The 27,830-nt window shown below is 35.7% G+C and overlaps 1 protein-coding gene across 12 annotated transcripts in view; it reads right to left on the bottom strand.

The window, feature by feature from the left end:
• The window catches only part of UNC13C (unc-13 homolog C), a 650,938-nt gene that overhangs the window by 199,713 nt on the left and 423,395 nt on the right, over positions 1-27,830 (bottom strand). For all 12 annotated transcript variants that reach the window (XM_027572007.2, XM_027572015.2, XM_027572013.2 and 9 more), the window contains one exon: positions 14,387-14,472. In XM_027572007.2, the coding sequence (XP_027427808.1) occupies positions 14,387-14,472 (86 nt within the window). The remainder of the gene's footprint in view (positions 1-14,386; positions 14,473-27,830) is intronic.

Raw genomic sequence — 27,830 nt, 5'->3', positions numbered from 1 at the left:
GAGAAATTAGAGAAACGATTCCATTTACTATAGCACCAGAAACCATAAGATACCTCGGAACAAAGCTAACCAAAGAGGTAAAGGATCTATATTCTAGGAACTACAGAACACTCATGAAAGAAATTGAAGAAGACACAAAAAGATGGAAAAACATTGCATGCTCGTGGATCAGAAGAATAAACATTGTTAAAATGTCTATGCTACCCAGAGCAGTCTATACCTTCAGTGCCATCCTGATCAAAATTCCAATGACATTTTTCAAAGTGCTGGAACAAGCAATCCTATAATTTATATGGAATCAGAAAAGACCCTGAATTGCCAAGGAAATGTTGAAAAAGAAAAACAAAGCTGGGGGCATCACGTTGCCCGATTTCAAGCTATATTACAATCAGATCACCAAGACAGCATGGTACTGGCACAAAAACAGACATATAGACCAATGGAACAGAACAGAGAGCCCAGATATGGACCCTCAACTCTATGGTCAAATAATCTTCGACAAAGCAGGAAAGAATGTCCAATGGAAAAAAGACGGTCTCTTCAACAAATGGTGCTGGGAAAATTGGACAGCCACATGCAGAAGAATGAAACTCAACCATTCTCTAACACCATACACAAAGATAAACTCAAAAAGGATCAAAGACCTCAATGTGAGACAGGAATCCATCAAAATCCTAGAGGAGAACATAGGCAATAACCTCTTTGACATCGTCCACAGCAACTTCTTTCAAGATACAGCTCCAAAAGCTAGTGAAACAAAAGCAAAAATGAACTTTTGGGACTTCATCAAGATAAAAAGCTCTGCACAGCAAAGGAAACAGTCAACAAAACAAAGAGGCAACCCACAGAATGGGAGAGGATATTTGCAAATGACACTACAGATAAAGGGCTGGTATCCAAGATCTATAAAGAACTTCTCAAACTCAACACCCAAAAAACAAATAATCAAGTCAAAAAATGGGCAGAAGATATGAAGAGACATTTCTCTGAAGAAGACTTAAAAATGGCTAACAGACCAATGAAAAAATGTTCATCATCATTAGCCATCAGGGAAATTCAAATCAAAACCACATTGAGATACCACTTTACACCAGTTAGAATGGCAAAAAAATTGACAAGGTAAGAAACAACAAATGTTGGAGAGGTTGTGGAGAAAGGGGAACCCTCTTACACTGTTGGTGGGAATGCAAGTTGGTACAGCCACTTTGGAAAACAGTGTGGAGGTTCCTCAAAAATTTAAAAATAGAGCTACCCTATGACCCAGCAATTGCACTCCTGGGTATTTACCCCAGAGACACAGATGTAGTGAAAAGAAGGGGCATATGTACCCCAATATTCATAGCAGCAATGCCTGCAATAGCCAAACTGTGGAAAGTGCCAAGATGCCCCTCAACAGATGAATGGATAAAGAAGATGTGGTCCATATATACAATGGAATATTACTCGGCCATCAGAAAGGATGAATACCCAACTTCTACATCAACTTGGATGGGACTGGAGGAGATTATGCTAAGCGAAATAAGTCAAGCAGAGAAAGTCAATTATCATATGGTTTCACTTACTTGTGGAACATAAGGAAGAGCATGGAGGACATTAGGAGAAGGAAGGGAAAAATGAAAGGGGGGAAATCGGAGGGAGAGATGAACCATGAGAGACTATGGACTCTGAGAAACAATCTGAGGGTTTTGGGGGGGGTTAGTCCAGTGATGGGTATTAAGGAGGGTATGTACTGCATGGTGCACTGGGTGTTATATGAAAACAATGAATCGTGGATCACTACATCAAAAACTAATGATGTATTGTATGGTGACTAACATAACATAATAAAATAATTTTTTTAAAAATGGGGACAATAATAGTACCTACCACATAGGATTTTTTTTGAAGTTCAAGTAAATTAGTATTTGCCTATGATTTAGAAATGTACCTAATAAGTGCTAAATGGGTGGTTGCTAAATAAGATTAAAAGTTTGGAATTGTTTTTAAAAAGTAGGTTCTAACAAGTCGTTCTAATGTACAGCTAGAGTTGAGAACCGCTGCTGTGCAATGAAGAGAAACAGGAGATAAACAAATGTCTTTCTTCAGAGTGTGGGGTTGATTTTCTCTCTGTGAACCCGACTCCCCTTCCCAAAGGAGTTAGCTAGGAAACTAGAGAGGGCTAACAAGAGCCCTAGCATCTTGGAAATGAATTTATCTTCATAAAATTTTAAGAGTTGGTTCATGCTATCCTCCTTTCTTGTGGTAGTGAAAGGGGCTGAGGGAAAGAAGAAGGAAGAACATTGGTTTTATCCATGTTGACTGTCAGTTTTGTTTAAAACACAACAAATAAAAATGTGTCCTAAGAGAAGACCATATTAATATAAAGAAGTGATCAGAGAAGCACACACTAATTGTGTTTGCCAGGCTTCAAGAGGATACCAGTAATCCCTGCTTCTTAGAGTTTACGTCCTCGTCTACTCCCTCCCTCACTGAATAAGCTGAATTATGTGACCAGTAAGATGTTGTGCAAGTAACAGAGCCTAAGTTCACGGTCTCGATCAGAAAAGACACCGCAGGTTCTACCCCTTCTCTTACAGTGCTCACTCTGGGCGAAGCTGGCTGCCACCCGTGAGGTCAGTCAAGCAGTTTGTGAAGAGGTCCACACTGAGAGTAACTGAACCCTCCCACCAAGAGCCTACAAGGACTTGGTAGCCATGTGAGTGAGCCCCTGAGGAAACATTCTTCAGCCTAGCAAGCCTTCAACAACTGCAGCCCCAGCCAGCATCCTAACCATGACCTCATAGGAAACCCAACCTAGAACCTCCTCTCCCACAGAAACCATGAGAGACACTCTGTATTTATTTTTGGTTTAACACACAAAGTTTGTGGACAATTTGTTACACAGCAATAGATAACTCGTGCACTAATCCTAAACTTACATTTTTTTTAGATAACTGCCTGAGAGTTTCCCTTTTGTTATTTTGGTGCTACTGCTGGTGATCTGATCGCTTTATTCTTTATGCCCACCTAAGACATAAAGAAATGATTAGCTAGTGGAGTCAGCATGTCTTATGAGGGAGAGAAAGAGAACCCAGGCTCTTGCCTTATATTTTCCTGAGGACTTACATTCAGACAGAAAAAAGCAAAATCACAAGACTCTTGACCTGTATCAATCTCAACAGTTAGAGGCCAGCTATGCTCATGAAAACAGGGATCCTGAACTGAATCAACAAAAAATTTAAATTCAATGCTATGGTATAAGAAAAATGCGACAAAGCTCAGAGTTTCTTAGGAGATCAGATGACGAGTTTGCCTATCTGAACCCTTGGATTGTTGATGTGCATGACTGTTCTTTATTTCAATACCAAATAAATAACAGGATATTGTGAAATACTACTGGAATTTTCTTGTTCGAGCCTGGATCTGGGTAGAGAGAAAGGGTTTTATTGCTATTTACATATGGCTATGTAACAATTTAAATACCCGAACAGGTGATGCTCCATATCTTCATTCTAAAAACCAGTCAGTGAGCTCTGGGGGACTCATTTCCATTTACCTGGGATTTTGCTAAAAGACAGGCTTAAAAACTACTGAACTTAATTTCAGGACACACATGGGGTATGTCTGACAAATGGATCTGCTTGTGTGGCTAGTGAGGCCACATCCACAGTCTAAGTTAGTGTAGACCTGTTTTTGCTATGTGATTACTTTTTGAGTTGGAGATTTGTGAACCCAGAGATAGTGGTGGACCATTTAATTAGGTTTTACTCTAATACACTCATTTCTATCAAAGGAACACAGTATATTACTCAGGTCAATATATTTTAATTATTTTTTACCAAAATAGATTATAAGGGGAGTTAGTAGACGGTTAAAGGTTAAGATGAATAATAGCATTACAAACACTCCTAAATGCCTCTTTCTCTTTCCTTGTTATTTGGAAGCTAAGTATTTTAGTCAGCATGTTCTAGATTAATTACATACACACTTTACACTCTTGGTCTTCTCCAGAAATACAAAACATGCAGTTTCAACTTAATTGGTGGTGGTGTTGCGGCTGGGTGGGGGGGGGAGGTACTACGAGAGAGGAGGAAACTGTGAAATACATTTACTGTAAGTGTGAAAGGGGCTCCTTGCTTCCCAGTTTAGGTCATTTGAACTAACACTGATAGGCGAGAATCCCCTAAATGTCTGAGAAATACTACATTTAGAAGGTGAAAAACAAAGGGTTTATAAGCTTCATTTCCAGTTTCCATTTTATGGCCATTCCCAGCTCACCTTGTAAGCAGGATTTATTTACCATCCCCACCCCTCCCATTTTTTAATTTTAATGTGTTTCTTATTTTGATTTCAGATCTTTTGGAAGGGTTATCTAAGATATCCCAAACACCTTAGTAAATTCAATCTGCTGGAAAGCCCTAAGTGTGTATCAATATCTTCAAGAAGATGTATCAGTATCTTCCAGAAGATGATAAAGAAGGGGGGTGTATCAATATCTTCAAGATATTGATACATATCTTGTATCAGTATCTTCCAGAAGATGATAAAGAAGGGGGAGGGACAGGTAGGAGTTAGGGAGGAAAGAGCAGAGGGAGCAGGACAAGCACAGGAAGGTGGGGCTGAAATACATTTGTCTACCTTGGTCTTGCCCTGGTTTTCAACAGTTACTCTCACTGATCTCTATTTCCCCATTAAATGCCATGGGAGGTTTAATGGAATGTTTTTAGACTTTAGATTATATAGCTTGACAGTTGATTTTTATTAACTAGCCTGTGAAAATCTGTTTGATGGCTAAAATTTGACTCTATCTCAGAGTTTTACCGTGTTTTGTGTGCTATGCTTGCTAATGTAAAACAGATCATTATATATTAGATTATTGTCTATGTTATTTGGTTAACAATTGAATCTCAAAGGCGTATCAGATGAAGGGCATCCTGATGAACTGAAGCTTTACTATGCTATTTTCCAAATACCAATATGAACAATTAAACTGATGAGGAATATACTTTAATATAGAATGTTCCTGAAACCATAAAGTTTTAGCAAAGTGCAATCCCTGGTTCTAATCAAGATGAAAATCATTCTGAATTATGTAGTTAACCTACACACACATGCATATATATACACAGTTTTTGTCTATCTTAGATTTTCATTTAATGATTATTTATCAAGCACCTATAGCTGCTAGGCTTATGTTAAAGACTGAACATGGTCAATATGGTCCTTTGCTCCAGAGCTCATAATGTCATACAATTGAGAATGCCATTAGTAAGACCATGCTTTCTACTTAAAAACCATGAAAAGGTTTACTCTGTTAAACATACACTGAAGCACACTGGACAGTTAAATATGTAAAATACTGTTAGGCAAAGTTTTACCGAAATCACCAGTTAAAGTCACACTGGTAAGACCAATAAAACATAAGTAAATGGTAAAGCTAGTCATCCACCTTCTATAACATTTGGCTTTGCAGCATTATGGTACAAAAAAGCATTAACTGTTTCAAAATGCATTGAGTTTTGTTCTATTCAAAGTAATAAATAGTTAAAGATGTAAATATTAGAGGAAATTTATTTGCTCTCATTGGAATATGACTCCAAGGCAAAAAAAAAAATGGAAAATGGCTTGACATGAACGCAATATGTTTCTACTTTTCTTTTGAATAGATAAAATAAGCAAGTTTTTCATTCATTTATAACAGAGGTGCATGTTCCTTTATATTACTGAATACTCCATGGACTTTTCTTGACATAAAAGTTGTAGGCCTTCTTGGCTGAGTTATCAATATCTTCCTTGTCATTTTTCTCCTATTGAGTTTCAGGCTAATGGACTTGACTTGGACTTCCTCCTTTCATTTCCTTGAGAATTATTTTTTAATTCTCTTCTCCTTTTAATTATTATTTTTCTTCTATCCTTCTTTCTCTTATAAATTAAAAAAAAAATGATAGTCTCAAACTGTAGCATGCACCAGAATCACCTAGAGGTCTTGTTTAAAAAACAGACTGCTAGGCTCCATATTTTGAGAACCACTGGCCCAGTGAATCCGGAAAACTTAAATACCAATAAATACACTTTCCTCTTGCCCTTATTTTGGGGTGTGGGGGCAAATGTAACACATAATATATTTTGTTCTTGCCTTTATTTGGGGGGGATTGAGGGGCAAATATAACACAAGATCTCTCAAATAAACTGTGCCATTTAAACTGGTATATTAATCCAGAAATCCTATCTCAGTTTTTGGATGACTCATGTGAACTGCCACTGAAAATTTAAATGAATAGAGCTATCTCTTTCCAGTAATGAGCACCAAGAATTAGTGATCATTTGTTGTAGTTTTGTTTTCATTTGTTGTCCATTAATCTAGATTTGGAATTCCATGTGAAGATAGGTTAATACAAATTAGTAACACGTCACAAAAATGAAGGTGGTCCTGGTAAACAGGGTATGACTGGAAGGAATATATTACAATTTATCAAGGAAGTATAGCTTGAACATCATTGTAAACATACCATCTTCTCTTACCACACACACATGAGCAACACACACACACACACACACACACACACACAGAGTTTCTGTGGGTAAATGAAAGATTTAGGGTTTTTTTTTTTTTCACATCTATGATTATTGAGCACTTCCTAGAACTGCTGCAACCACAATGTGTGGTAAAAATAATTGTTGGGAAATGTTTTCCTTTGTATGAGTGGACTGCATCAGGCTTGGGTGATTATATGGAATTGTGGCTGGAGATGAGCATTTGGGAATGAAACATATCGCTCTGCTTTTGCCTGTTTGTAAACATGGGTGTATATTCATTTGTGCATTCATTAGTTCAGAGCATTTCTATTAAATGTCAGAGAATGGGGAGAGGAGGGAGATTTGAACAAAGAAGAATAAGAGCCCAGGGTACAGTGAGTCATGTGTTTGTGAAGTGTAACACAAGAACAAATGTTATAATAGGAAGTATTATAGGAGAAGAGGGAGGAAGTACTTATTTCTCTCTGAGAATCTCAGGGAAGACTTAATATAAGAAGTAACTTTTGAATTGAACTTTGAAGAATACATGGGTCTTTGCTAGGGATGGCAAGTAGGGAAAAGTGTGGGCAGGAGGGGATGTGCATTATGCACACTGTCTTGAAGTGGAAACTTATAAGAGGATTTCAGAGAAATGTCAAATATTTGGATGCAGCTAGGGCATATAGTCTATGTATGGGGGAGGCCTTAAACACTAGGGCTAAAATCAGGTACAGACAGGAAGGTACCGGTCCAGGCTAGGCTATAGAATTTGGACTTTATCCAAAGGCCAGGGAGGCATCTACAAAGGAAGAACCCTATCAATGAAAACGGAAGCAGGAAAGATGTGTGTCTAAACAAGGACAATGGTAAGAAGCACAGAAAAGAAAATTATGGAGGAGAATTTAGATATAGAGCTTATACTATATATTTGGTAATCAGATGCTGAGGAAAGAAAGAAGTCAACCACGACTTCCCAATTTTTAACTTAGGTGCCTGGAATGATTATTATGCTATTTTATAATATCAGGAACATGGAAGTGTCCTCAAGTCATGTTTAACTGTCTCTGTGGCATTCTGGTAGTCATTGCCAAAGTGCCTAAATCTTAACAAATAGCTTTTAGAATAGGAAAATGACTTATAAGTCATATGAAATACAGGATAGAAATTTTATTTTCAGGTACAAGATATTATCCATTAAAAGCTAATATTTTCACAAAAACATACTGTGCTATTTCTTTGAATAACTGAAAAACTGTTTCTGGACAGGAGTAATATTGATAATTCTCAAGAGGATGAAGGAAAGCCACCTGCCATCTCTCCTTGTTAAGAGACACCAAGATTCCTGTTACTCATGGGAGTTTCTGTACCTCTGAGGAATGTTGAAAAATGGAGAAAAAAAAAAGACACCAAATAGGTTGACTATTATTGCTGTAAGAAAGGGAGGCCAGAGAGATCCTTTACAAAGTGCTTTCAATCTCTGCTCCTCCATCCAGAGTCTTTGAAGTGTACATAGGTATAGCTTTAATCTCTTGTCATTCAAATAACGTGAAGGAAGATTGAAAGTAGGAAATAGGAGAAAAAATAAATACGTTGTTTCTAGGGAGATTTTATTCACTGTAGAAATTAGTAAGAAACCATTCTTATCTACTAAAAAATGAGGACTGACATAAATTGACAACCAGTGATTTGTGAGGGTAGATTTGAAAATCAGCATAAAATTGCTGACAAATAGACCAGAAAGATGACAAGTATGAAATAATAGTTTGAGGTAGACCAAGTAGGAAGTAGACCAGAAAGATGTTATATAGGAGAATACTTTAAATGAGGCTAAAGAAATTCATGGGGCAACAAGTCAGTTCTGGTATAGTCAAGGTAGTCAACAAGACCATTAGAGATGTAACCATGCCTTTGTGTTCTCATTATCTTTGTGGCTACAATGTCAAGGACAATGTTCTTAAATGTCAGGGTGGTCTGACACCCATATTTGGGCAAAGGGCAATAGAAAGAGATCGTACTTCTTTGAGAGAAGGCCTTCACAATAAATATAAAGAGAGTAAAAAACTCTCAGAATGTGTTCAATATGAAAATATTTGAATTTATAAGATAAAAGAAGATAGTGCAGGGAAAGTGTGAAGAAAAATTAATGGTACTAGTTGTGCTTACTAGGATGATGATATGCTGAAAAACTACAAAAGCAATCTGAGAATCTTCCACTATTGATGAGGTCCAACATGGTAACTAAGTGGCAGACAACAAAGATCAGTAATAAAAAGGCAGAACATCCAGAACTATCACGTTATGTTAACAGCACTGAAGCCTTGCTATCTTCAGTGTGTGGTACACCCACCAGTTGGCTGGCATCATCTCAGATTTTGCTAGAAATTAAGAGAATCCCACCTCCCCCAAAGATCAACTCAATCAAAATCTGTGCTTTAACAAGATTCCCAAGAGACCACTGGGAAACTAAAAGTTTGAGGAGCACTGATATGGGAGACTTTACTAATGCCAGGTGAAAGACGATTGGGTGTTCCATATTATAAATAATTTTATCTTGGCCTAAGTTATTAAAGTAAAACAGTAATTTTTAACCAATTTATTTTCAGTGACTCTGTTTTTCTATTCAAAGATTCATCTGAGAATGTGACAAATGCCTTAGACACCTCTCTTCCATACGACCCCTTCCTAAATGTGGATGCAATTTCAGGATATGACTTGAGAACCAGCCACAAATCCCAATTTAAGAATCAGTGTTTGAAAGAATCCCGAACACTCTTTTTACAGAACTATTAATTAGAAACCACCTGAATCCTTGTGGACCCCATCTACCATCTGGCTGCTATCTTGGGGCCTAGCAGGGTTTGTTCTTAACGAAGACTTTGAAGACAAAGACATATGTTACACAATCAGTGCCCTGAACAGGACTGTCCTGATTTAATAATTGGCAGGCAACCAAATTCTGTGGATATCAAGATGACAAACACAATGTCTGTAGTCAACTGGAATTACCAATTAAACATTTCAGTCACTTATAGGCATCTAGATATTTTAGTGGTATTATAAATCATTTCCAACTTCTTTTTTACTAAATTGTAATCCTCAAGGTTGTCATAATGGCTAGTATTTGTGGAGTATTTATTATGTGCTAGGAAACCATTGTTTACACATGTGGAAAGTAAGGCTTGCTGAGTTTAATAAATTATACAAAATCAGAGCTAAGAAGTTAATGGAAAGTAGCAGAGCCTGACCTCAGACCTAGGTCTAAATTATTGCAAAACCTACATTTGCACCTGCCAGGGTAAAGACTACAACAGTTTTTAAAATAAATTATTTAGAAAAAATTCCATAAAACCAATTTTGTTTCACAATTTCTCTCCCCCTTCCTGTGCTTCCTTTTGCACAGAAAGTACATCTTTTTTTTTAATTGGTAAAATAATTTGTCCTGGTTTTATTCAATAAGTTATCACCACAGTAATCAAATGAATTACTGTCTATCAGACTTGCAAGGTGGGCAATGTCAAATATTAAAAAAACAAGTTGGCTCATACAGATTGAGTAAAATTGGGGGAAAGTTGTTTCATTTTAAATTAGATTATTTCTTTTACAGAGTTGATGAGTTCATGAAGTAAAGCAAAAATCTGCCAACAGCTACAAGTCTGGAAGTTCTAGCTGGCTCCTCTCTGTCGACCTGACTTTATCACAGGTTGCTCACAAGTTGGACTCAGCTGCTTTAGTCACAAGATGAACTATGGAGCCCAAATTATGTAACAACACAGAGTCTTTCTAGGTCAACGGTTCAAAGCACTACTCCATAGTCAATCAATTTTAACAACAGTCTAGAAGGCAAAGAGGGAGAGTCAGAACATTACTATCAATGTGAACAAGAACCTGCCAGATGAGTGTTTTTAAGTATATGCCCTCTGCTCTGTGAGTCCTCATTTTCTCTAGTAATTATTCATGCCACATTTTAAAAAAGGGGGCGGTACATTTCTTGAAACCACCTATTAGATTGAAATAGTGAAAAGGAAGAAGGGAGAGAAAGTGAACAGATTCACATGCATTTGTGAACACTTTCCTAAGGGTTTAAACCTTGAATGACCCCGGAAGGAGACTGCTTTGAGACTTTGACAGATCTTTCCCTGCTTATATAAAAATAATCATAGTCCCGTCCCATTAGCATAGTGCTTTCCAGTTTGCAAAGCGCATTTAACATGTCATGCAATCCTCACACAAAGCTGGGGACTCTCTATGGCCTTCTTTTTTTTTTTTATTTAAATTCAATTAGCCAAGGTATAGTATGGTTTTTAATATAATGTTCAATGATTCATCAGTTCAGGTATGCCCTTCTTTTTTATAGAAAAGAAAATCAAGGTTTGAAGAAGCATTAATTGCCCAAGGTTGCACAGCCCATGTGTGATAAAGCTTTCGAAGTTCGTTTCCCAGACTCAGATCTCTTGCTGCCTCCTGACTTGCAATAACCACGAATGTTTAGTTTGAACATGGTAGGTGTTCTACCTTGTCTCCAAGATGCTTTGCATAGGATTGTCCCATTTGCAATTCACTTCAAGTAAACAAACACATGGTGAGTTTCTATTATGGTTCAATAAATACAAAGATGGAAAAAACAATCTTTGCACTCAAAAGTCTTCTCTTCTGGTGGAAGATGCATGAATCGTAAACTGCAATCCAAGTTACTCCCTCAATATATTTCTCATGCCTTCTTGAAAATGTGTGTGAATGTGCAAATGTAATAACTACTGAATTGTACACTTTAAGTTGGTTGAATTGTATGGTATGTGAAATACCTCTCACTAAAACTATTTTAAAAAGTCAAATAAAAAATTCTTTTGAAAAAGGAGAGTCTTATCTCAAAAAAAGCTCAGATAATTGCAAAATTATTTACTCTTGATCTTAGATCTGATTTTTGATGATACAATCTCAGCATTTTGGGATACTCTTCTTATACAAAATTATTACTCTATAACCAGTAAACATCTAAGCAAAGTACAGACACCCGTCGCATTCCTATCCTCATTGCTGTTTCCAACAAATATTAAATTTTTGAGATTAAATTCCTTAACAGAAATAGTGTGCTTAGTTCTCTAAAATAACTACTTATTTTTAAAAGTAAATGTAACATAAAACATCCAATAGTTACACAAATGTTACTACATAAGAAGCAAAGAGAGGACTGACCTAAACAAAATGTGTACCGGCAGACAGTGCTGCCTTGGGATGGTTCTAAATAATCAGATTCTTCCAAAACATGGGCAGGAGCCTCCCTGCCCGTGGCCCAACCCTCTGATCTAATGTGAACCTTTCACGTTACAGGTGACAATGATGATGCACAAAGGTGCTGACCTCTTGGAATGTTCCAAGATGATCACAAGCAGAAGTCTCCTCCTCTGCTCACCACTCCACTGAGTTGGGATTACCCAGGAAAGTCTTCATTTATTCAACAAGTAGTTACTAAGTAGCTTCTATTTTGTAGGCATCATTCTAGGCAAAAACCTTACATTGTGGTGAGGAAGACAGACTGTTAAGAAGCAATCAAATGCACATGCATAAACACACAACTAAAAGATAGCAATTTGGTGCTACACAGCCAATTAAAATAAGGTTGTTCCTGGCAGTGACTTTGGATCCTGAGAGGATGACATTAAACTGAGCCCCATGTGGCTGCTTATGAAGACTGGTGGGAAGAGAAGTCAAGGAAATAGAGCAGCATTGGAATAGCTCAAAGAACTTAGAATGTGCTGAGGAAAAGAAATGAATCCACAAAAACCCTACGTGTCTGACGTGAGTAACTGGATGAATGGTCATGCCAGTATTGCAATATGTGCAGGAGGAAGAAGGAGGCTTTGATAGGGGAGATCAGGAATTCTTTGTTGATCTTATAAAGTTCCAGATGTCTGAGAGACATTTGAGGTGGGTGGGGGAAGATAAAGGGTAGGACTAAGGGGGCACATGCTAGTTGAAAATTATTGGCCTAATGTATTGGTGCCTCCCGTTCGACTTAAGGAGACTCCTGTATTTCAGAGAGACAATTGTAGCAGAGTGGTATGAAAGGATGTGGTTGGTGGGAGGCCGAGGTAGAGGTAGAGAGAACAGGGTGGGCTGATACAATGGAGAACAAATATCTCATTGCAAAATGAGGAATTTGCACCTCTCAACAGTCTGGTTTAATGTTTAAAGAGAGAAAACCTCTGTATTTGTGGGTGGGAGACCCAGACTTTACCAGAAAACCAGATATTAAAATCTACTGTGTGCCTCTTTCAAATAATGAAAATGTCTGTATGTTCCCTCCATGTCCCCCAGCATCATGTTTACATTTTAGCCATGCCAGAAAACAAAACAAACAAAAAAACCCCAGTGATACAGTGAACTCTGTATCAGTCTTACCTCTGATACAGAGTATCATGAACTCTGAACCAGTCTTACCCTATTAATCTAATTTTCATGTTACAGTCAAAATGCTTTTTCTAAGTTGCAAATCTGAACAAGACATGTACCTCTGAAATCCCTATACTGTCTCCTGTCAAACTCCTCACCATGGCCCACCAGCTCCTGCATGCTGGTCCCTGCCAATGTCTCCAGCCTCTCTTCTTGCTACCTCTTGCTCATAGGACCTGTTGAGTGTGCTTTTCTCCAATGTACCTTGTGCTCACTCTCATTGCCAATGTTCTGTCCTCTGCCAGGACAAGACAGATATGCTTCTTGCTCATCTCTCCCCAGAACTAACTCCTACTTATCCCTCAGGTCTTTGTCAGGTAACACTTCCTCAGAGAAGTTCCTCTAGAAAGTCTGCCTTATTCCCTTTCCCAAATCTGATTTAGATGCTTTTCCTCCAGTCTATCATCGTTAACCTTAATCACCTCATATTACTTGTGGCTACCCTCCATAATTTTGTTGAGGACAGGGACCATGGCTGTCATGTTCACTGCTCTAACCCCCACACTGAGTATAGTGATGGACATTTAGCATCTACGGGCTGAAAATATATTGTTGAACAAATGCAAAGAAAATTTTCTTCTAGACTATAAGTTACTAGAGGACAGGAAACCTACACTGGTTTCTGGTTTTTTAACTCTAAGCATTGTGTGATGGCTCAAAGAATATTGATAGAATTTTTAACTTAGAGGTCTGGTTTGGTTTTTAAGTTTGTTTGTTTGTTTGTTTGTTTATTATGATATATATATATATACACACACACATAGAGAGAGAGAGAGAGAGAGAGAGAGAGAGAGAGAGCTAGGGAGAAGAACCGAGAGGCAGGGAGAGGGAGGGGAAAAGAATCCCAAGCAGACCCATGCTGAGTGCAGTTTACCTCACTAGATCAGGGGCTGGATCTTATGGCCCTGAGATCATGACCCCAGCCAAAACCAAGAGTCAGAAGGTTAACGTACTGAGCCACCCAGGTGCCCCTAGAGTTCTATTTTAAAGAGCTCTATTTCCCTTGTAAGATTTGGACTTACTGAGAATGGTGTTTCTGGCAAAGAGCCCTGCCATTGTCTTTTTGAAAACTCTGGTCAGATTTTAACTTTCATAGCCATGGATACAATTTTCAAGTCTGTCTAGACAAATTCTACCTACTCATGCCTTCAATATGGTCTGCTTTGGTAAGTGAACTGCCATAAGGTATCCCTGCATCTGAGCATTAGCCTATGAGTGAAATACTTATTATGATCCTGCAGCTTAGATGACTTGATTAAAAATGTATGTTTTTGAGGGCTTTTAAAAAACTTGGAGACCTTTATTTTCCTACAATGTGGAAATAAGTTTTAGAACTAATCACAACATTTTAATGCATCAATTTTTACATTTAAAGTCAAGAACACAAAATCACAATTTGCCTAAAACATGTGTTCTAAGAAGTATAAATATTTGTAATTACCTTCTAGTGCATATTTCATATCTTGAGCAAAAAGGGTCCACATAATTTCAGCACTTATTTTTCCCATGTTCATTTCTTGAGGAAACCTAAAACCAAACACATATGTGAGTACATCAAAAAGAGAAATCTGTCTAAAAAATGAAATACCACATTTGACATATATGCCACAGTAATTGTTATATAGCTCTTAATACTTTTATTTATGAGATTTTCCTTTATAAGCTTTCACAGGTAGGGACAACGCTACATACCAGAGTGTGGAAATAAACACAATTATTGGGTGCTGGGAAAACAGACTCCGTAACATTGTACAAAGTAGCAGTGCCTCGAGTTCCTGATGGATGTCTCACGCTATGTGTTTGTTTGCTCTAAAGAGCCCTTTTAGTTTTATCACTCTGTTTTCATATAGCTCAATTTTGAAGATAGGGCATATGATTCTGAGTACCAGACACCACGTAACACCCAAAACAACACCTCACATTCATCTGTTAGCCATTTTCCTTAAAGCATGCTTGAGTGCTTCCATTCTTTATTTGCTTAAAATAAATTATTTCAGAAAGACTCCTCACTTCTCTGGTAAAATGGCCCACTGGTGACCCATTCATCAAGACTTCAGAATTCCCAAGCATGTCTGTGTTTTAGATCAAATAAACTTTAGTATTAAGATTCCTATTGCCACATTCTACTCGTATGCGTTTTCAATCTTATGATAAGGCTCCTAGTAATATAAGCCCAATGAATACAATGACTAAGTCTTTTCATTATATTGAAAACACCACACGCCAATATGTTAAGACTTAAAGTGTTTTCTGTTCTAACAAATATTTTATACATACTTACAAAAAAATAATATATACTAAGAAACAAAAAAATATATGTTAAGGAATAAAAACAGCACTCACATTCATTTATATTTTTGAGTTTAAATAAAAAAGAGTAATACCAATCCTGAATGGGATAGAAAGGGTTACCTAAGTTAATATGACCTCAATATGACCACAAATAAGAAAAACAAAACACTGACACTACATAAAACTATTCTAGCCCAACTTTCCACCAAAAGCAGGTGTGTTTCATCAGATATCCCTTACCACCTGCCATCAATTTGTCTAATAATGTTAATTGATATTTTAAAACTTACATGCAGAATCTGTACATTTATCAAGTATTTAAACTCAGAACACTTTCTCTGATCGAAAAAATTAATATAACCTGAATATACACAATTTAGTTTTCAACATTAAATTTTTTTCTATGGATATAAAAATAAGCATAGGCAAGTAATTTATTTCAAAAGTTTTCATTTATGGATAGCCACTAACATCACACAATTTGTAGCATATTATTTTTTATGTAATAATTATGTAGCACCAAAAGTATAAGTGATAGAACATAATGAGAGTGCTTTAAGCTCATAAAAGAAAGAAACTGATTATTTTAATTTTTTGAATCAAGAATGAAGAACATATTAATTCACTTTATAATTCTCTGATATTAAAAAAAAGCACATTATACAAAAAGAAAACTAAGGAACAATATCCCTCATAAGAATAGTTGCAAAACTCCTTGGTAAAAAATGGCAAATGTGATCCTGCAATATAAAAAAGATAATACATCATGATCAAGAAAGGTTTATCCTAAAAATGCAATGTTGGTTTAACATTCAAAAACGAATCAATGTAATTTACTGTATTAACAGAGTATATAGAAAAACTTATCTCAATAGACAGAAAAAATATGTGACAAAGCTTAACATTCATTCATGATAAATAAAATTCTGAAAACTAGGAATTAGAGGGAACTCAACCTTATAAAGAGAATATACAAAAACCTACAACAAACATTATACTTAATGGTCTCATACTAAGATTGAAATCAAAGCAGTGATATTTACATCGCTACTCCTATTAAAGATTATACTGGCATTCCTAAAGACTGAAAGAAGACAAGAAAAAGAAATAAGAAAAGGGGCATATAGGGGCGCCTGGGTGGCTCAGTCGATTGGGCGTCTGCCTTCAGCTCAGGTCATGATCTCAGGGCTCTGGGATTGAGTCTTATGTCTGGCTCCCTGCTCAGCAGGGAGTCTGCTTCTCCCACTCCCTCTGCTCCTCCCCACTGCTTGTGTTTGCTCTTTCTCAAATAAATAAATAAAATCTTAAAAAAAAAAAAGGAAAGAAAGAGGCATATAGATAGGAAAGGAAGAAATAAAATTCTATTTTCAGACATGATTATCTATGCAGAGAAGTCCTCCCCCCTGCCAAAAAAAAAAAAAAAAAAAACACTAGAGAAAAAGCCACTAACTTGGTCCAGCAGCATCAAGGAATAAACATTCAGTATCCAAATCATTGTATTTCTATACACTAGCAATGAACCATTGGAGACTGAAACTTAAATAACAGTATTATTCATCATATCACTGAAAGTTATGAAATACTTAGATATAAATCTAAGAAAATATGTACAAGACTTATAGGAAGAAAACTACAAAGTACTGAGGAGAGACACCAAATAAAACCTAAATAAATGGAGAAATATATTGTACTTGTGGATGGATATATTCAATATTGTTAGAATGTCAAATTTTCCCAAATTGATTTATAGATTCGATGAATCTCAATGAGAATTCCAGCAGGATATTTTTGTGGAAACCGACAAAGTGATTCTAAAATTTACATGGTAAAGGCAAAAGACCAAGAAGAACAAAAAGTAATGTTAAAAAAAGCTGAAGCATTTACATCACGTGTCTTCATAGCTTACTATGAAATACAGTAATTAAGACAATGCATCTTCAAATACAAGGTTAATTATTTTTCAATAAGATGTTCCAGTGATTCAATGGGGAAATGGTAGTCTTCAACACGTTGTCCTAGATGTCCATATGCCAAAAAAATAGACCTCAACCCATACTCTACAACATATGAAAAATTAACTCAAAATGGATCACACACCTAAATATAAAACCTTAAACTATAAAACTTCTAAAACAAAATATAGTAGAAAATCTTTACGACTCTGTATTAGGCAATGGTTACTTAGATTTGATGCAAAAAGTGCAAATCATAAAATATTGATAAACTGGACTATGAAAATTAAAGTCTGTTCTTCAAAAAGTACTGTTGAGAAAATGAAAACATAAGCAACAGTATAGGAGAAAACAGTTTGCAAAACACATATCTGATAAAGGAATTTTATCCAAAATATATAAATTACCCTCCAATCTCAATAAAAAATAATTACCTAATAAAAAAATGGGCAATGGATTTGAATGACACTTCAGAAAGGAAGATAATTAGATGGAAACTAAGCACATGAAAATGTGTTCAACATTACCATTAGGTACTTTCAAAGTAAAACTATAATGTGATACCACTCTATGTCTACTAGAACAACTTAAAAACAAAATGAAACATAACAAAACAAAATCTGACAATACCACAGGCTAGCATGGTTGCAGAGAAGCTGGAAAACTGATGTATTTTGGCTGAGAAAACAAAATGTTCGATTCAGATTGGAAAGCAATTTGGCAATTTCTTATAAAGTTAAATATACATTTAACCAGCAGTCCCTCTCTAAGTATTTATCCAAGAGAAATGACACTATATTTATAGGAAACACTGTACATGTTGCTTAATTCTTAATCACCAAATACTGCAAACATCAATGTCCTTCAACTGACGAATGGATAAATCAGCAGTGATAGATTCACAGATTGGAATTTACTAAGCAATAAAAAGGAATAAAATACTAACACATGTAACAATGCAGAGGAGTACCAAATGAGTTATGCTGAATGAAAGAAGTTGGGTTCCAAAGCCTACATACCATGATTCCAATACACTACTGAAAAGACAGAAAGAGAAAATATATCAGTAGCTGCCAGTGGCTTGTGTGGGCTGACTATAAAGGAGTGTGGAGAAACTTTTGGCATGATAAACATACTTTATATCGTAATGTTGGTAGTTACATGACTATGTGTTTGTTTTTTATTTCAACAATTTTTGCTCTTCGTTATTTCTTCATTTTCTTTGAGGTTAATATGTTGTTTCTTTTCTAAATTCTTACGATACTTAGGTAATTAATTTGGGGGATTTCTTCCATTCTTATGTGTATTTAAAGTATAAATTTCTTTCAGGAACTGCACTTAGCCATATCCTAAAAAACATTTTATTGTATATTCGTATTAATACAATCAAACTGTTTCAAAATTTTAATTTTCGTATTTTTCTGTTTCGGGAAGTCTGCAATTTTAATGTCCTAACATCTTTTCTTTTTTAATGAAAGTATAGTTGACACATAATGTTACATTAGTTTCAGGTGTAAACATAACAATTCAGTATCTCTATAAGTTATGCTATGCTTTGCTCACTACAACTGGAGCTATTATCTTTCACCAGACAATGCTATTACATATGATTTTTTTAAAGGTTTTTTATTTATTCATGAGAGAGAGAGAAAGAGAGAGAGGCAGAGGGAGAAGCAGGCTCCCAAGGAGCAAGGAGCCCGATGCGGGACTTCATCCCTGGACTCTGGGATCATGACCTGAGCCGAAGGCAGATGCCTAACCATCTGAGCCACCCAGGTGCCCAGCTATTATGGATCATTGACTACATTCCCTATGCTGTACCTTTCATCCCCGTGATGATTTATTCCATAACTGGAAGACTGTATCTCCCAATTCCCTTAACCCATTTTGCCTACCCCCCCCAACGCCCTCCCTTCTGGGAACCATCAGTTTGTTCTATTTATAGGTCTGTTTCTGCTTTTTGTTTATTCATTCATTTTGTTTTTTAGATCCCATATGTAAGTGAAATCATATGTTATTTGTCTAATCTTGATTCTTAACTTCAGCTGTTTGGATTTCCTAATATCTTCTTGTTGCTGTTTTCTCCTTAGCCTATGGTCAAAGAACACATTTTGAATGATTTTGATCTTTTGAAATTTGCGGAGATTTTCTTTATACCCCACTATATAGTTAATTTTGATAAATAATCTTTATTATAACATCTTTTGTGTCCTCGAACGTCATTCTGGCTATTTTTTTCTGTACTATCTTCATGTTAACTAATTTTCTCTTCATTTGTGGATAACATGCTGTTCAATCCAATATTATTAATTTCATTTGTTGTAGTTTTTAGTTCTAGAATTTCTATTTGATCCTTTCAGTAGTTTCAAGTTCATAGCTGAATTTTGCCTTTTTGTTAATTTCTTAAATATATTCATCACAATTATAACATTTGAGTCTCTAAATTCCATTGTATTAATCTCTTATAATGTCTGCTTATTTTTGATTGAATTAAAGACTTTTTGTTTGTGAAAAATGTATATACAATTTAAGTATCCCTATGATGTTAGTATTCTTCAGAAAGGATTTACTTTTCTTCTGGCAGAAGTGTTCTAGGGTTTGAGAGAGATGACCTTTATCCATTTAGGGACTGAGTTCATTCAAAGCAAGTCTTTATTTTACTCATACTCACTCCTAGCATGTAACCCTTCATAGGCCCAGTTGTATGCTTGAGATGTTCATCTGGACCCACCACTTCACATGGCCTGAATTTCAATTGTTCTCCTGTTCCTGTGTTCAGCTTTCTCAGTTTTTCAGCTGCTACTTTCTGTCTAGCTTCTCAGGCTCTCAGTCTTTGTCTCTAGGTAAATCAGTTAATGCTTCTAGGGGAGTGATCAACACATATCCAACACAGTTTCCTGGTAAACACATGTGTTCCATAAGAAATTAAAGGAGCTAATATATATATATATATATATATATATATATATTGACTGGGACACCTGGGTGGCTCAGTCGGTTAAGCCTCTGCCTTCGGCTCAGGTCATGATCCCAGGGTCCTGGGATCGAGTCCCGCATCGGTCTCCTTGCTCAGCGGGGAGCCTGCTTCTCCCTCTGCCTGCCACTCCCCTTGTTTGTGTGCTCTCTCTTCCTGACAAATAAATAAATAAAATCTTTAAAAGAAAATATCAACTGATGGAAGAGATAAGCTGTGCACCCCAATTAATAGTTGTAATTATCATAAGACTCTAAAAGTGACTTCTAAAATATTTTTTTCCTTTAATATGGAAGCTTTAATGAGATAACTTAAAAACAAGGAATCTAAAAATTAGATGTTTATCTCAGGATTTTCTCAATTGCATAACCAATCAATGACAAGTGTGATTTTCATTCTTGAGCAACTGTGGGTTAAGGGGTCCCATCGCTAGTATTAAATCCTCAACATGGCAAAACCTAAACCCAATCAAGCCACCATTTAAATTAAAACAACACAGTAGAAAAACACACACAGTAAATATGTGAAATGAATAATATTAATATAAAAGGAACTGTTATATATCTATAGGAAAAAAATGATTAGAAAAAATGGCTAATGGAATGGTCAATTTATTTTATTTTATTTTTTTTAAAGATTTATTTACTTATTTATTTGTCAGAGAGAGAAAGAGAGATCTCAAGCAGGGGCAGCGGCAGGCAGAGACAGAAGCAGACTCCCCACTGAGCAAGGAGCCTGATGCAGGGCTCCATCCCAGGACCCTGGGATCATGACCTGAGCCGAAGGCAGACGCTTAACGACTGAGCCACCCAGGCGCCCCTGAATGGTCAATTTAAAAAGAAAAACACAAAAGCTTAAAAACATAGGAAAAGAGATGTTTAACTTTTCTAATAATGAAATTGTCATTAAATAGTTAAAATTTAGGGCGCCTGGGTGGCTCAGTTGGTTAAGCGACTGCCTTCGGCTCAGGTCATGATCTTGGAGTCCCGGGATCGAGTCCCGCATCGGGCTCCCTGCTTGGCAGGGAGTCTGCTTCTCCCTCTGACCCTCCCCCCTCTCGTGCTCTCTGTCTCTCAAATAAATAAATAAAATCTTTAAAAAAATAGTTAAAAATTTTTACTGAAAAAAGTTCAGATTAGAAAACATTAAAAAATGGTAAAAAATATTCGGACTTGTTTAAGCCTGTTTTTCAAAAGTCATCTAATGACTCTCTATGGGCTTCCAATGCTTATGCAATTCCAACACCTGTGTTACTCCCACTCCCTCTATCCTGTATCCCAGGAGTCCCTTCTCTGGGCTGCATCATCCTGATGTTATACGAAGCCACAGAATAATATGCAACTATCAAAAAGAACAAGATCAATTTGCTTGTATTGACACAAAAAGATGCCTATCAGGAAGTGTTACATGAAAAACGCAAATTACAAATCAGTATACATAATACGATTACATATTTTATAAAAATATATATATCAATGTATGTATATTTAATATGTGTAAAATAAACATTACTAAATGAATACCTATGCTTATACGTGCAGAAAATATGAGCTAGAAAAAAATACACCCCACTATTGAAAATTTGTAAGGCTTGGGGGGGGTTCTTAGGTTTTTTATTTTCTTCACAAAAATGATGCATAAACATGAGAACTTTCATTTTCTTCTTTACACAGCTCTGTGTAGCTAAGATTATTTTGTAACCACAAAAATTTTAAAAATCATTTCTCTTTTGCAATAAAATCAATGGGAATTCTACCAAATATGTAATTCTTTAAAATTTTATTTCTCACAAAATCTGTATTTGGCTATTAATATTCTCATTTTACAAGTGAGCAATTGGTGATCAGAATTTAAGCACTGAGCTATTTTCCCAGAGTTCATGATCTCTCCAATAAAGCAGAAGATATTCAATGATTTTTTTTTTGATACTTAGAAGAGACATAAACTTTACTTTGATTACATTCATTTTAGACTCAGGAACATTAGAGATTAAGAAATGTGTCCTACACCAAACAAATCAATGGAAGAATCAGAAATAGAGTTTATGCTTCTCAACCATATTTTTCATTCTTTTTTTTTGACAGTAACAAAAATTCCTTAGCATTGAAAATGTCTTCATAGCTAATTTTGTCTTTTTTTGTATTAGCTTATTAATTTTGCCTTAAATTATTTACAGTTCAAATTATTAGCTTCATATTTTATACAATAGTCCCTCTTTAAATCTCAAGATCTACTTCTTGCTAAGCTCTACTACTATGCAGGAAACAATCTTTGGAGCTTGAGATATTTTCTGAGATCTGTTTTAGAAATTTTGCTGATAGTGTATTGTATGCTGGTTCCAAATTCGGTTGCACTTACCATTACCTATGGAGATAATGGATATCCTATGCTAGAAAAAAACAACTCAAAGCATATTTATTTATTTAATAGTTACACAGGTTCTTCTGAAGTCTATATTTTTATTTTACTTTGCTACTTCTCTATGGTATTTTTGGTGCATTTCAAAATATTTCTCTGGCTCTTTCTTACATATAATCCAACAAAATAAAAAATATCACTATTTAGCCCTGAATCTAGATGGCAAATGGAGTCATCAACCTCTGCCACAATCCGTAGCATCTTCTCCTTCCCACAATTCTGTGGATTCTTCCTTTGACAAGACTGAAATCTGCTGTCCCTTGCCTCTTCCTACTGTCACATCCCTTATTCAAGTCTTAACCCTCATTTGCCTCAAGAATTGCACTAGTTTATCTATTTGCCTCCATTTCTCTCTCTTCCAGTACACCTCTATATTATCATGTAAGTTACCTTTTAAAAACACAGGCCATACTATTTCAACATTTAATTTTTTTAATTTTTATTTTATTTATTTTTAAATTTTTATTATTTTTAAAAAATATTTTTAGGCCACAATATTTCAAACTACTGCTTTAAAACCATCAACTGCTTATTACACATTCATTAGCATAGAAAAGTATCAACTCATTAATGTTACTTTCTTGGCCAGTGAAGATCTCATCCTGACTTTAACTTCTATCTCTACCCTCCAACATTTTCATGCTCTACCCACCGAGCTTATAATTTCTCAACATATCTGATGTCCCATATCTTCTCATCATTTTCCCCATCTATTCTCTTTCCTCCTGAATTTCCATTTGATCCTAATTGCCCCTTCCTTCAAAGCACAGCTCGAGTAACACCTGTCTCTAAGTCCTCTGTTGTACTCAAGGCAGAATCAGCAGTGATTAATTAGCTGTGAAGGATAAGGGCAAAGGATACCATGACTATAAACTGCATCATAGCTAACTTAATATTAAGAGTTAGTGATTGTACTGGTGCTTTTTTACTATGTAAATCCCATAATTTTAATGTGGACATAAGATTTAACAGTATAATTTCATTGACATTTGCTTTATACTTCAAAACTGATAAAAATTATCTATTTTTTCTTTGACTAATTTGTTTAGCATTAAAAAACTCCTCTCCTCTTAGAATCTCTTCACTACCAAATAATATTAATTATGTTTACACAATCTTCTACTGGGTATTTAGCCTAAAGACACAGATGTAGTAAAAAGAAGGGCCATATGCACCTCAACGTTCATAGCAGCAATGTCCACGATAGCCAAACTGTGGAAAGAGCCAACATGTCCTTCAACAGATGAATGGATAAAGAAGACGTGGTCCATATATACAATGGAATATTACTCAGCCATCAGAAAGGATGAATACCCAACTTTTACATCAACATGGATGGGACTGGAGGAGAGTATGCTCAGTGAAATAAGTCAAGCAGAGAAAGTCCATTATCATATGGTTTCACTTACTTGTGGAACATAAGGAAGAGCATAGAGGACATTAGGAGAAGGAAGGGAACAATGAGGGGGGGAATCGGAGGGAGAGACGAACCATGAGAGACTATGGACTCCAGGAAACAAACTGAGGGTTCTAGAGGGGAGGGGGAGTGGGGAGATGGGTTAGCCTGGTGATGGGTATTAAGGAGGGCACGTATTGTGTGGAGCACTGGGTGTTATGCACAAACAATGAATCGTGGATCACTACATCAAAAACTAATGATGTACTGTATGGTGACTAACATAATATAATAAAATAAATTTAAAACTAAAACAAACAAACAAACAAAAAAAAAACAATCTTCTAAATGCATACATGTATTTCCTCTCCACATGATTTAAACAATTCCAGAAGCCAAGATATAACCTGGTGACAATATCTGCAAAGCTAATAGTTTCCACAACAATTTTTTACTCCTACCTACCTAGAGAAAAAGGGGGAGAAAAAATTCACAACTATGAGCAAAATACAAAAGATGAAAAAACCAAATCTGTCATTGGAGTGAGAAGAGAGACATCTAGTATGTGTCCTAATAGATTTTTATCAAGTTCCAAGTAACTGCTGGTTAAATTTTGTTTCCAGTTTTTAAGGGGGCACAAAATAATACTCCCCCACAGTGGTTTTGTTTCTGGCACTGTGTCCAAATTTCCCTTATAGATTTGCAAATACATAATTTCACATCGGCAAATTTTATATGCTTTATCTGTGCTGTATCCCCAGTACCAAATTATGATACAGAAGGCAGAGCTGTTTTCTTCCAACACACTTCACAGTTGAATATTCCTGCCTTTTGTTGGGACTGGCTAGTAAGTCCATGCAATCTGCATATTTGCTAGAGGCTTCTCTTCCACAGTTTAACACCATTCTTGCTATTCTGTCTGCACAATCTGCAGAAGTATAATGGAGTGGTTAAACCTCAATGTAATCCAAAAGATAGATATTTGATTTCTCCTCTGTGGCTTAACTAATTCACCCAGTGGAGTAGTGCATGACCTCCTAAAACTCAATGTCCTCATCTGTCAAACAGGAACGATAATAAATGTACACTTGGGGCTTTTTCCAGGGCTGTTGTAAAGATTAAGTGATAGTTTACATGTAAATACTTTGTACAGCCACTGGCACATCGTGAGCACTCAATAAGGGTTTACTGATGATAATGAAATTTTAACTATAAGACATAGATGAAAATATTATTGAAGATCCATTGATTTCTAATGTGAACAAAATTATCATAGAAACCAAACGGAAGTTTACATTTGAACTGGCTAGTTTTTAGTTCTCCAGAACGAAATAAGTTGCTAATAAGATTAATAGCAATAAACTTGATTGCAGAGGGAAATTCTTAGCACTCACAGGACTAAACTGGTTTCAGAAACTTCAGAAATCACAAGTACTCTCTGATAATGTATATCCTAATCACAAATTCCAAACTATGAGACAAGCAGCTTGGAAGAGGTTTTGACCTCCACGACTATTCCCTAACCTCGTAAGTATTATATGTACTTACAAGTTAATATTGGACCCACATATGACACATTAAATTTTCATATTTCATTATTCATGTTTTAAAAACATCATTGGCTCTCCTCCTGATCTGAATTTGTGAGGTTTTACTGTACATAAATTAAATTCTCTAATGTACAGCTCTACCTTTTCATTTCAATGCAGTTATAGCTTAACTTAGTCTACCATTTATGAAAGGAGGTTTAATGAAATAACCAATCTATTCCAACATTAGAATGTCTGTTTTTAATTTGTAGTAATTAATACAAAGCATAAATGTTTTAAATCTTGAATCTCATGAGACACAATTTAATAACCCAATTTATTATCTGCAAATCTCTTCATGAAATAAGAAAAATAATCTACTACTGCCAAATTTGATAATACTGATTCATTAGTCACAACAGATAAGATTAAATGTGAAATATTATTTTGATATGCAAAGTTTGTCTTTGAAGAAAGCATTCTTTGTTACAAATGAGTAAGCAATTGTCCTGTTACTGCATGTCTTGCCTGCAACTAAAACTTCATTATCACCATCAGAATTCAAGAGACTTTTAGTTTGTTGTGCTTTTCACATTGTTAAAAAAAATCAGCTTTTGTTAATATGTTCTCCATTTAAGAATACTTGACATACATTAGTGCAATTTACTGCCATCATCATGAAGAGAAGAAACAGCCAAGAAGAATGAACTTAATTGAGCAAGACTCTACTAGTAAATCATAAACTAGCCTTACAAGTTAAAGCTGTATTAAAGGGAAACTAAAACATACCATAACATTGCAGTTAAGGATCAAAGTTAGCTTAAGTATTCAGACTGCAAACTCCTCTAACTGAACATTTCCTTTGGTGACAATTTTTCCTTTTGTACTGAAATTCTCCTGCACCTAAACTAAGTAGATCACCAATGCCATTTAAACCCAATTACCCTTTTATCTTTTTGTTTTCTCTTTACTTACATTTACAACCTACAGTATTATTTTAATGAACTCAGATCTTTAAATACATATTTAACTTAAACATGAAACATAAAATTAGAGATGGATCTAGGTGAACTATTAAACTTAACATTTTATAAGGCCGTGAAATACCACCCCAGCAGCAGAGAGGAGAAGAAGATGGCCAGAAGTGGCCTTCAACCTTGGGCTATGTGCATGGGGGAAATAATAAATGGAATTTATTGATTTCAGACAATCGTTTCCCAAGCTCCCCAAGCACTTCCAGGTTAGAGACCTGGAGGGAAGCAAGTCCTCGTATTCACGATGTGGGGCAGGAAGCCTGAGGCAGTAGAAAAGAGATGGGGATTCACATCTGAAGAGCCACTAGGCAAAGCCAAACTCTGGGCTAACCACTTTATATGCACTATCTCCTCAAATCCTGATAATGGTCCTATGTCTTAAGTTTTACCTCCCAAATTTTTAAATGTGGAAATCAGTCTGAGAGACGCTGCAAAACTTTTCTAAGTTCTCATGGCTCAATCTGTCTCACTCAAAAATATTAGATCACTAAACCACTCAAGCCACATTTTTCTCTGAATACTTAAAACACAGTCCTTTTTCTTTATTTTTACTCATTACTTATGTATTCATCTCATTCAAGAATATTAAAAATGGTTTACAAAATTACTATAATAAAGTGAGATTTGCCTTGAAAGTAGAAAAACTAAAGGAAAAAGGAGGCTATAAAAATAAAATGAGATTAGACATAGAAATGTATGCTGTTAGAGTCTATAGAGTTATTAAATATGGACCTCAGGTCCAACATTCCTGGCACCTAATCCACAGTGAAAAATTGATCATTTTTTTATCTACGTCAATTGTTCAGGAAGCAGAGTTTTTTTAAGGAGTGAACTGAGGGGGGAAAAAATCATGGTTTCTCCTGAGGGTTCCAGTTAAGTATTTACTATTTATTAACATTTTTCTTCTGATAAGTAACAAATTGCATATATTTTTATCGGTTTATATACAACTGCAATTGGTACCATATGGCATATCTTGCACCTTAAACTTTTTGTGAGTCATTATTGTTATAGGGTTATCGTGACCAGATCCAGACTAATGAAAACATCAGAAATGTTTGGGTTGGACTGAAGGATTAACACCCATCATTTTACTCATGAGATTTTTACCTTACAATTCATCCTCCTGTTAATTTAAAGATTGCTGAGATTCTGGTTCTGCCACTTGCTAGGTGTGTGATCTAGAAAGTTACTTAGCCTCTGTAGCTTCAGTTTCATCATCCACAATTTGGGGATGATAACAGTACTGATGTCATTAGATTTAAGTTTAGGGTTAATTCAATCATTAAA

The sequence above is a fragment of the Zalophus californianus genome, chromosome 6 (genome assembly GCF_009762305.2).
Source record: "Zalophus californianus isolate mZalCal1 chromosome 6, mZalCal1.pri.v2, whole genome shotgun sequence".
In the NCBI taxonomy this organism is placed as follows: domain Eukaryota; kingdom Metazoa; phylum Chordata; class Mammalia; order Carnivora; family Otariidae; genus Zalophus; species Zalophus californianus.
The sequence above is the reverse complement of the archived record's forward strand: the minus strand, read 5'-3'. Positions and strand labels throughout refer to the sequence as shown.